The following is an 11373-nucleotide window of genomic DNA, read 5'->3' as shown; positions in this document are numbered from 1 at the left end:
GGGGGGGGGGGGGGGGGGGGGGGGGGGAGAGGAGGAGCAGGCTCAGGGTCAAGGGGGGGACAGGACCACCCACTCCCCCCTCCCCTTGCCACTGCCACATTGGGCCAGGCCCACTGCTCCCTCTACCACCACAGCAGCCCAGCTTCTCCACCCCTTCTTGAGCCCCATCCTCCCCCACACACCCCTGCATCAGACCCAGACCAGAGCCCACACCTCCCATCCCCCCACTGCCTGGGCCTGCTTCTGTCTCCCCACCCCCCACCACGAGGGTCCCACTCCTCCCCCCCACCCCCATGCCAGGTCCAGGCCCACTTCACCCCATGGCACTACCAACTCCAAGGAGCATGATATGAGACTTCAAAAACAAGAAGTTAAAAGGCAATCCCTTGATCATGCAGTTAGGAATTACAATGTAAGAGACAAAGTTTAAGGTATTTAATAGAATCACAAAAAGTAGGGTTGCAAGGAATCTCACTCAGGAGGTCATCTAGTCCAAACCCATGCTCCAAGCAGGATCATCCCTGACTAAACCATCTTGGTCTAGCACTCATCTAACCCAGGCCTCTCCCAATTTCTAAGTCCCCAGGGGCCACATATCCCATGGGCTGCACCAGTGGAGGCTACATGCAGCACAGGCTGCACCAGATGAGTCACAGGTGATGGCAGCCAGCACTCCTGCAGCCAGAGTGATGGCAGAACACCAAGTTAGGGGCCACAACTTAACCTCTTATGGGCCACATATGGCCTACAGGCCCACCAGTTCAACTGCCCTGGTATCATCTACTCTTAAAAAATTTCCAAGGAGGCAGATTCCACAGCCTCTTTCTGTACTCCCTTCCAATGCTTAATTAACCCCATCACACCAATAAAAATTTCTCCTAATATCCCCCTAACCTTCCCCCCTTCAAACTGAAATTATTCCTCCTAGTCCTGTCCCCTGCATATTTAGATATACTTACCTAAAACCTTTATGGTGAAGTTCTGGAGGAAGGGTAGTGGGTAGAAACAGTTCAAAATAGGTGATGGCCTTTTGCATGGTAACATCAAATGGACACATTAAAGGTCTCCACTCATCTAGCATTTCTGCAGTGGCATTCTCTGGAAAATACCTAAAAAGGAGGAAAAGTCTAAAATGATACACACTCAGAAAAAATCACTGTGTAGTCAGTGTTTTCTCGAGGGGTGGAAGATTGCCATGAAATTAAATTTTACAGTAGGTCATGTACTCACATGCTACAGTCAATAATTACTTATTACAAAGAACAATATCAGAACCAAACCAGTAATTCACAAAAACAAGAATTAAACTAAAGGATATGACAATTCAAGATTGGAACCATAGATTTTTTTTTTTTAAAAACTGCACCTGTAATCAACTCCCCCTGATTCATGTTACACCTAAAAGCTCAAAAACCCTCATAAAGAAGAACCGTCTTCAGGTAAAGACTGTGAGAGACAATTCATTACATTTCCCTGAATCCAAGACTACTTCAAATTTAAGACAGCTTCCAAATAATTAGATTTTATAAATTTGTTAAAATTGTACATTAAGGAATCTAATTTGGAGAGTCATCTTTAATTTGTAGGGCCATCTCTAATTTGGAGAGTCTTCCCCCACCACCACTGAAATGGGGAAACAGAGGCAGAAGAACAACCAACATGAAAAGGGACAGGCAGCTTATACCCTACCTATTGTCTCCCCCTTGTTCCTGCCCCTTTTGGCTGCTGCTTACCCTATGCAGTGGCTCTGGCTCAGCCCATGCACATGAAGGCCAGAGCTGGAGCCACAGCAGTTCCCATGCATTCTCCCATTCCAGGGGTGGGTTAGAGCTGGAGCAGCCACCTGCTCCGAGCAGTATTCAAACACAAGGTGAGGTTCCCCACCTTCTTCTCCTGTGTTGAATAGAGGGCACATGAAAGAAAAAAAAATTCTCTTGGATTCAAGTAAATAAGCTAACTCCTAATGGCATTTGAGACCTTAGCTAAACGAGAGAAAAGGTCCCAATTCCTTAGAATAAAGCATACTGCTTTTCTGAAAGACAGTCACTCCAGAATTCTTTATCTTCTTTAGGGAGCTGTGCACACATAAAAAGCTAGTGTGTTGCACCACGAGAATATGGAATTACTTGTACAAAAAGTTACTACAGTTGAAATACAACAAATTAAAAAAATCATGCTATTAGTTCTTCCAACCTCACCCTTAGGTTGAGACATGGCTTTTAGCCTCTAAATTAGCATCCACTTCTAGGACAGCAGAACTAGGAAGCAAACATCTCTCTCAGGTACAAAGGGAATAAGTGAAAAATTAAATTTAGTGATGCTGGCTAAAAGGAAATAATAAAAACCATTATGCAGTTGCATTCCTTTAAAACTAATGAAGGTACCTTCATATTGATTTAAAATGATGAAATAAAAAGTCCTTTATATTACACAGATCACATTTGAAAGATCTCTCTCAGTTAAGATTTGCATTTGAACAGAGACACTCAACCTCTGACCCACAGGCCAAGTTATGCCCATAAAACTATTGAGTCTGGCCCACAGGGTCAGGAAATTTGGTGGTGGGGGAGTGGAAGCTATAATACAGCTAGCCCCCTCCCCTGCCAAATTTCCAAATCCCAAATGCCACACACCTGGTCAGAGCCAGACCGTGCCTCCTCCTCCTACCCAGAAGGCCAGGCTGCAACCCCCCTTCCCCTAGGCTGGGGCCAGGCTGGGCCACACCACTTCACCGCCCCCCACCCCAAGCTAGATCACATTTCCCTCCCCATGGGGCCAGGTGAAACCCCCTTTTCTCCCTTGGGGGTTGGGCTCAGGCTGCTGCCTACCCCCCTTCATGTGGCTGGATAGTAGCCACCAGGCTGGCCCTGGACACTGGATCGGAACCTCCATCTGGCCCACAGTCAGACCAGAGACTGCCCATCCAGCCTGCCAGGAAAAAGGTTGAGTACTAGGGTTGTGCAAAGCTTCAGTCCCCGATTCCATTCAGCGGAGATTTGGCCTGATTTGGCGGCCAAATCTCCGAACTGAATCAGAAGACCCTTTAATGTATCTGAATCAAACTGATTCGGAGAGATTCGGAAAGATTCGACAATTCAGGGAGACACAACTTTAAATGTTTTTTCTACATACCTCGAGGTAGCGTGAATGCTGCGATACTGGGGCAGGTGGAGTGTCCCATATGAGTGCAGGGGGCTCCCCAGCGCGCTTCACGGCAGACTCGAAAGTGGACCAGACGTACTTCCGTTCCACTTCTGGGTCTGCCCAGAACCTCAATGGGGGGCCCCCCCGTGCCTCCTGGCTTGGCGACTGGTACCTCCTGGGTCTGGAAGGCACCTGGGGTCCCCCTGAAGCCAATCGCCAAGCCGCAGGGGGGCCCCCTGCGCGCTCAGCACCGCACCTGGAAGTGGACCAGAAGTGCTCTTGTGGGATGCTCCATCCGCCCCAGCATTGCAGCGTTCATAAACCACGCCTGGTACCTCAAGGTATGTAGGAAAAAAAACAAACAAACAACACTTAAAACTGTGTCTATGGCCGAATCACTGATTCTCCAAAATCAGTGTCAAATCTTCAGATTTGGATTCAGCTGAATCAAAAATCGGGGACAGTGATCCAAATCAATAAATCACATCACTGTCCCGGATTCAGGCGTAATCCAAATCGAATACAGCCCATTTTGCACACCCCTGTTGAGCACTACTGCATTAGAACAAAGGCTTTTATCAAATACAAACTACTAAAAATAGTTTCCTTTTCAAAACCGTCTCCAAATGCTAAGGATTATGCTGGCAAAGGAGGGAGAAAAGAAATGTGAAACCTTATGCTTTTTAGTTCAGACACCACAATCCCAAAGAAATTAGTGTGTTACGGGGAAAGAATATTTAAAGTATGCATAAAAGTTGGAAAGCAGTTCAAATACTTACGGCCGACAGCTTTTAACAAGTGTTTTCAGGACACTTTCTACAGAACTGAAACAAAAAAGAAAGAGGTTATTGGAGAATTACGTTAGTGTATTTCAAGTACAGCATATAATTAAGACAGTCATCATATGATTGTTTTAAGTCCAAGATGATATAGATGCAATTAGACACCATCTGTGAACATGCAGTAGCTAATCCTTTTCTTCTGCATGGATCTAATCACAACGATTAAAGCTGCTTTACTAAACCCCTAATTCTACACCTTGTTCCATTCCAATATCCACTATATCTCAACAAAAAGTTAAAAATTAATATAATTATTAAACAGTTATATCTTGCACTCTATTGTAGATTAACAAGCAGAATCATCATAGCTTTTTTTGTAGAAACTTGAAACATTAATAGGAAAGAAGTGGCATTTATTATAGAAGAGAAAGTTTCAAGACAAATCAAGTCAATTTATTTCGGTAAATTTTAGCTTAGACTCCTAATTCTAAAACCCTGGGAAGACAGGGAAAGGTGTTTGCATGAATGTGTATATATTCCTAACTAAATAAAGTGAATTACCTATAACTGACTAGTTGTTTTACCAGCTTCCTAACACAATAACTTACTGAACAAGTTCTCCTAATGACAGGAAGCAAAACTTTTTACCTTTGGAGTTGACAACTGTTCTACTATAATTCTTAAGTGAAACTTCACACGTGGCAACACCAAATACCTTCAAACCAGATCTCATACACATAGTAAGTTTGTTAAAAAAGAAGACGACATCTTAAATACCCATGACATTGTAAAGGGCAATTTCACATTTTAAACAGCCTTGTAATGAGCAATACTTTGTAATGAATACAAAATGGTAGCTCACATTTCACCAGATTCCCTGAAGAAAAAGATTACACAGAGGTTAGATCATCATTGTTATTTTAGCTGTAGCTTACACACTGCTTAAAAAGAAACACTCTACATCCCTCACCACAGCAACAAAAGAAGAGACAACACAGAACCAAAGCCTTCATCAGGATATAAGGAAGAAAGGCTGACTGCTCTCCAAATCAAATGTTGAAATCCAGTTATAATTATTTTCTATCCTGGCCACGTGCATACTATGCCTTACTTTTCAGCCATCCCACAAAGGGAATAGATTCCACATAAAAAGACTGTGAATACATCAGGCACCCCACTCTGCCCTCCAGAGGAGCCTCTGAACTATCTATCAACCCTTCAACTTTACCACAGAATTAATTGCAAACCAGCATTCTCTTATCCTCCCCCACAACACTACTTCAATTGAAGAAGTGCTTTATAAAAGACATTTTTGCAGTCCTTACCCAGCACTAACAAAATAAATTAAAAGAAAAAAAGGGAAATCAAATTTCTTCCAAGGGAAGCCGTCAGCCTTCTAAAATGGTGTAAAACTGCAAGCAAAAGTGCCAAACACCTGTTGCAAATAATGAAGTTATGTGCAATTCTCAAATACTAGTAATACAGAGCCACAAAAGATTTGGAGGGGAGGGGGAAAAAAGAAAAATAGAGTAATGTTAAAAAAAAATTCCTGAATAATTAAATTATTGGAAAACCTAGTACATTTCATTGCATGAAACAGAAAAGAAAAAGAGCTGGGTCAGCAGCAGTCTGGCAGGCTGTAATACTAAAAGCTGTTGAAATTTGACATGAATGGTCTTTCAAGTTGTGCGGAATAAAAAAAGTCACCATATTCTACTCAAACATGAAATGCAAAGGAGAATTTGGAGAACTGGGAGGGAGGGAAGGAGGTTAAAACTGACAGTTTCTGATACAAGAGATGAGATCGGTCTTTCCACTCCACTAAATTTTCAATACTATTTAAAGCAGATCTTCAGATTCACAACGCAAACTAAAAATAATTGACTAAAAGACAGCAAATATGATTTTGTCAAAATAAAGGATAGGTGAAAGCCCATTATCCAGTTTAACTATAAGTCAATGAACACAGATTTTGAGATTCTAGCTTAACTACCTACCTGTCAGAAGCAAGACAGGGTAGTACAGCTGGAAAGTAAAACTCAGTCTTAGGGGTATTAGTTACTGTCTTTGCTACTGATTTGAATGAACTGTCTTAAGTCTCTTAAGCAGTGGCTTTTGCTCATTTTTGCACTAGTTTAGATTCCTATCTTATACTGCCTGTTACCTTTATAAAAATCTCTAGTTTTCTAAATCTCAATGAACATTCTTTCACTTAAAGTTACCTGGCCCTCCTGGTTAACTACAGACAGACATACTAGGTTATTAGCAGTCTTGTCATACAGCTACATTTAAAACAAACAAAAGTTACAAAAACCTGCCCAAGAACAGAGTTAAGTATTATGAGGCTTATTTTCTTCATATGTAAGAGGGTTTGTCCTAGCTAACCTGGAACACCTTCAATAACACTCTGAATACAGAGCATGTACAGTATCTTAAAATATACAAATCAGTAAGAACTAAAATACTGACACACAACACTAAAGATCAAAAACAGAGTAGAATGCACAAATGTCACAATATCCACTCATGAAAAAAATCATGCTGCAGTAAATGACATTCTAGCCATCCAATAAAATGTTTTGCTCTAAAAGCTTATACAGAAATAATGAGCAACCAGCCACAGCTTCAAACTGCATTATTCCACCCAAAGTGTGCCAAAATTAACTTTTACAATCCAATATTGTACATGGATGTTACAACTAAACATATACTTTTTTAGAATAGTTTGATAGTTTATAGGGTTGGAAGGGACCTGAGCAGATCATCAAGTCCAACCCCCTGCCATAGCAGGAAGAAGTACTGGGGTCAAGGCAAGGTTTTAAGTCTAGCCTCCTCTTAAAGATCCCCAGGGTAGGAGCCAGCACCACTTCCCTTGGAAGTTGGTTCCAGATCCTAGCCGCCCTGACAGTGAAGTAGCCCCTCCTGATGTCTAGTCTGAATCTACCCTCTGCCAGCTTGTGACCGTTATTCCTAATTACTCCTGGTAGTGCAAGGGGGAACAGGGACTCCCCGAATGCCTGCTGGTCCCCTCTGACTAGTTTGTAACAGGCCACTAGATCCACCCCCCAGCCTTCTCTTGTGGAGGCTGAACAGGTTCAGGTTCCTTAGCCTCTCCTTGTAGGACCTGCCCTGCTGCCCCCTGATCATGCATGTTTGTATACTAAAATATCTTTCTAAATATCATCCTAATTTTCTACTTATATTTCTACATGTTCATAAGCCAGCTTTAAAAAAAGAAAGAGTTTCCACTTGGCAAAAATCCACTGTAGTCAAAACCCTCCAGTTACTGGTAAAACTCATTTCATACTAAGCTTGCTACTAGAATTTGTTACTTAAGGGGTTTCTTGTTCTTCTATTTGCTCTCAATATTTTGTAGTAAAGTAAGCGACATGCATTTCTAATACTATATAAATATGCATTTTGTCCATAATTCAAGTTACCATTTACTGAAAACAGATTTTACCCTAGCATTTCACCATTTGAAATATATTTGTTGGTTAAAGTAATTAGCACATAGCCATTGTATCAGCCACTTCACACATGGTATGTTGTTCCACAATTAGAAAGGTTTAAATACAGTGCGACATTCTCATAAACAGTGGTGTAATGTTAACATTGATTTTCCAAAACAATTAATTTATGCAAAAAAAAATTACACCTGCGTGACAAGTGTTACAGTCTAACAAAACATGCAGAAGATAACACATCGGCCAGAGCTGAACAGAAAATGTCCTTACCACCTATGTAAAACATTAAGCACAAATGTTTTAGGTGAAGACAAGCCTGGTCGATATGAACTGAATGCAAGAAAAGAGAGATTTAAATGTGAAATGGAATACAACATTTACATCAACCACTACATCATAAGATTAACCTGACAATATTTAAATAATTATCCTTTCACATTCAGCAAAAGGAACTCATTCAATTTGAGCATCAATGTTGCAAAAAGAACACTATATGAGAACACATCGCACTGCATAACAAGATCCTGAAAGCTTCAAATATAATCAATCCCAAATAATGTTTTCATCTATACCATCTCCATTTGGATCTTATAATTCATTTCCCCTGCCCACCACACCAATTTGTGTCCCGTTATTTCTTTCATGACAAATGTTAAACTAAATAAAAAGATCCTACAGGGCAAAACACATGACAGCAGTTTCAACAGAATGTGACATGAGTAAGATAAAGCAACCAACCACGCAAAAAAGTGTTTTCTTCTGATCGCTCAGTTACTAATAACACTTACATAAGTTTCCGAGAGGAAAGTGTGATTTTTTAATTTGACTGTATTCTTTAACAGAATTGTATCACAATCAAAAGAAGAGCTCAGCAGCAAAGGTTTTCCTAACATAACCACAGCCCTAACTTGGTTGTTTTCTGGTCAAGACACTTAACAGGGATGCAGGATTTTACTAAAGAAATGAAACAAATGTGCAACACTTTTAAGTGTAGCTGGTCCGAAAACCTGTTTTTCCTCCGAAAATGTTAAATACAATATTTCCACTCAAATTCTCAGGACAAAGGTTCAATTCAAACAGAAGTATTCATTGTTTTGATTCTTGAAAGCATGAAGGTTTTAAATAAAATAGAAAAAGTGGAAGTGAAGGGGAAGAAAAACTCAAATTTTTCAGTTTTGCCACTAGATACAGTAAATGAATCTCTCAATTTCTTCACTTTTTCCTTTAACCTTCCAGAGCTGAAGAATTTTTGAAAGGTAGAATGGGATAAGGTAAACATAGTAACTATGCCATTCAATGACTTTTCACAGCTTGATTTTATAGCATCTCTCACAAAAGCATGGGGCTCTCTCAACAGCAGCCCCAACTCTCTGAAAAATTCAACGAGCTCTGCTCATAAGTGGTACCAGACAAGACAATAAGGGGAATCCAACAGACTGAGCAGGGATGAGTAGGCAATTAAGAAAATTAAACAAAGGAAGCTATGAATCTTTACCTGACAAAAAGCAGTAAGTTAAAGAGATAACCAAGATACCATGAACAAAGATGTGACAACAAGGCTTTTGTTTATTACCTGGTATAATCCTTTAGTAGTGCACTAATAAATTCACAGTCCTTTTGGTTCTTATTGTAAATAGACTGTATAGTAAAAATTCAGGATTCCTGGGCTATGAATCAGGATTGCTTTGTAATTTGACTGGCAATAGCCAATATGTATTGCATACACCAATGTCCCTACAAAGTCCTATATCCAGATTTCACTCATTCTATAGTGGCTTTATGCAAAGGCAATATGCAGGTTACAGGCTGCTTCCATGCCCCCTCTAAAAATAAGCGTCTTTAGAAACATTTTATTAAACTTTGAATAACTAGATTTACCTACATATTAGCATTCTGGAGGTCTAAATTCTGATATATAATCATCTTCACATAAAGTACTTTCTTGTGCATACCATATTTTCTTCCATATAGCATACCCTATATATATATATATATATATATATTACACACTATGATTTGGAAAGGGAGCCTGAAGACAGAGAGATCCTTGCTAGGGAGCCAAGCCTGCTCCCAGCCCCACACACTGGATGGGGTCAGTATGCCAGGTCTGGGTCCAGCACAGGCCGAGAGCCACATCAGGTAGGACCCAGAACACCAAATCCAGAACCACCTGGCTGGCTCCAGACCTACATGCCGAGTCAGACAGCCCCCCAAAGTCTAGGATTGCATGCTGGGTCTGACCCCATGTACTGGCTCTAAAGTCACATGCCAGATCTGACCCAGCACAAAGCCTCAGTATCAGCATGCTGGGTTCAAGTCACCAAGTGGCTCTGAAGCTAATGCCTAGGGTTGGACCCAGTGCATCAGGTCCAGCTACATATCAGCCCCACACCCTCGCCCAATCCAGCGCACAGCTGGGGAGGTGTAGGATGACTCCCCAAGGATCTGGAAATTTGGCAGCAGGGAAAGGATGGACATGTGGGGATGGCTTTTCGCCAAAAGCCAGCTGGGGAAAATTGGAGTGTGCATTATATGTAGAGAAACGGTGTAGGTTATATGGAAGAAAATACACTATATCCACTATTATATAGAAGTGATTACATTTTCATGTGTATTGGGTATATGCGTACCAAGGAACTCATTATTTGTTTTGCTAAATCTCACTGTGGAATTAAGAGGATGTTATTATTTTGACTATAGCATCAGATCTAACAATTTAGTTTCCTAATAGAAATGGTGGAAGACTCATCCTGTGATGTACTTAGGAAAACTTGAAAAAGTATATGAAAAATAAAGACACATGGAGAAAAACTATGAACTGACAGAGGAATGTATTATGATTATCCAACATTTTTTTTTAACTTAACTGCCAAACACCAAAATATTTGCTCATTTACTATACATCTACTTCTAAAACATAAAAAACAAAATTTGAAACCTCACTTGACAAAATTCTAAAGACTACAAAGCCAAAATAAATGCTTCAAAATAAAGTGAACCTTACTTAGGAAACCAATTTAATCCAAGGTGTTCAGTTTTGGAATACAGTATCCTCTCCAACATTTCATAAAGTGGTCTCCATGGTAATTCCAAATCATCTCTTGAGAGAAGTTCTTTTTTCCTAATTTAAGACAATAAAAGTGCACTTTAGGATTAAACTTTATCCATGCCAGCATGAATCACATCAGAATACCTAGGAACTGAAAAACAGAAAGCTGACTTCGACATCTATTTTTAGCTATTTCCTTCTAATTCCACTTCAATGCCAATTTATTATCTACAAACCATTCATTTAAACGCATTCCTTATAGATGTAAGACATGTTACAGAGCTTTCAGAAAGTTTAGCCAAGTAATACAACTCGCTGGGCATGGCTACACACGCAATTAATGTGAAGCAACAACCTCCAGGCTTCTTGCCCCAGAGTTTAATGCTCCTGAGCGCGCTGTTTCAACATGCATCCAGTAGCAATACACTCTGGAGTTTACTGCTGTTAGAAGGTGTGTTCGAGACCGCACTATGAACCACCTGCCAGCCTGGGGCCGCTCCCCCAAGCTCAGCATGCTGTGGAGGGACTGTCTGGGGGACAAAGGTGCTTCAGTGATGGACCAGGCAGCAAGCAGCCCCTGCACTGAAGCAACCTCATGCCCCAGCCAGATGTGGCAGCATTTACAGGTTTTTTCACTCCACAGCAAGGTAGTACTTGTATTTAACAAGTACTATCCTGCTACAGAGTAAATTAGTTTACTCCAGCTTAATAGGGGAATACGTGTAGATGCTGAGACGTTTATTGAGCAACAATTAGTCTACTGCAGGGGTTTTCAACCTTTTTTAATAAGCTTATCCCTGGCGGCCAGACTCAGAGCAGGGGGGAGGGAGGGGGCTGGCACGCAGCTGGATGTGAAGTGGTGGCATTATGGGGTACTGCCCGCCACGTGTAAGCTTCCCCACCCCATGTCCAGCCACTTGGGGGGGGGGGG

General features: G+C 41.1%; 1 protein-coding gene across 1 annotated transcript in view; it reads right to left on the bottom strand.

Annotated features, from left to right (window-relative positions):
• Positions 1-11373, bottom strand: part of LOC109291234 (proteasome activator complex subunit 4-like) — a 108821-nt gene that overhangs the window by 63977 nt on the left and 33471 nt on the right. Inside the window, exons 3-5 of the mRNA XM_019508152.1 lie at positions 10398-10514; positions 3924-3968; positions 960-1109 (exon numbers count right to left, since the gene is read on the bottom strand). Of these exons, the coding sequence (XP_019363697.1) occupies positions 960-1109; positions 3924-3968; positions 10398-10514 (312 nt within the window). The remainder of the gene's footprint in view (positions 1-959; positions 1110-3923; positions 3969-10397; positions 10515-11373) is intronic.

Source organism: Gavialis gangeticus, unplaced genomic scaffold, assembly GCF_001723915.1.
Source record: "Gavialis gangeticus isolate Ggan-Ray unplaced genomic scaffold, GavGan_comp1, whole genome shotgun sequence".
In the NCBI taxonomy this organism is placed as follows: Eukaryota; Metazoa; Chordata; order Crocodylia; family Gavialidae; genus Gavialis; species Gavialis gangeticus.
Note: the sequence above shows the minus strand (reverse complement) of the source record. Positions and strands in the feature narration are given on the sequence as shown.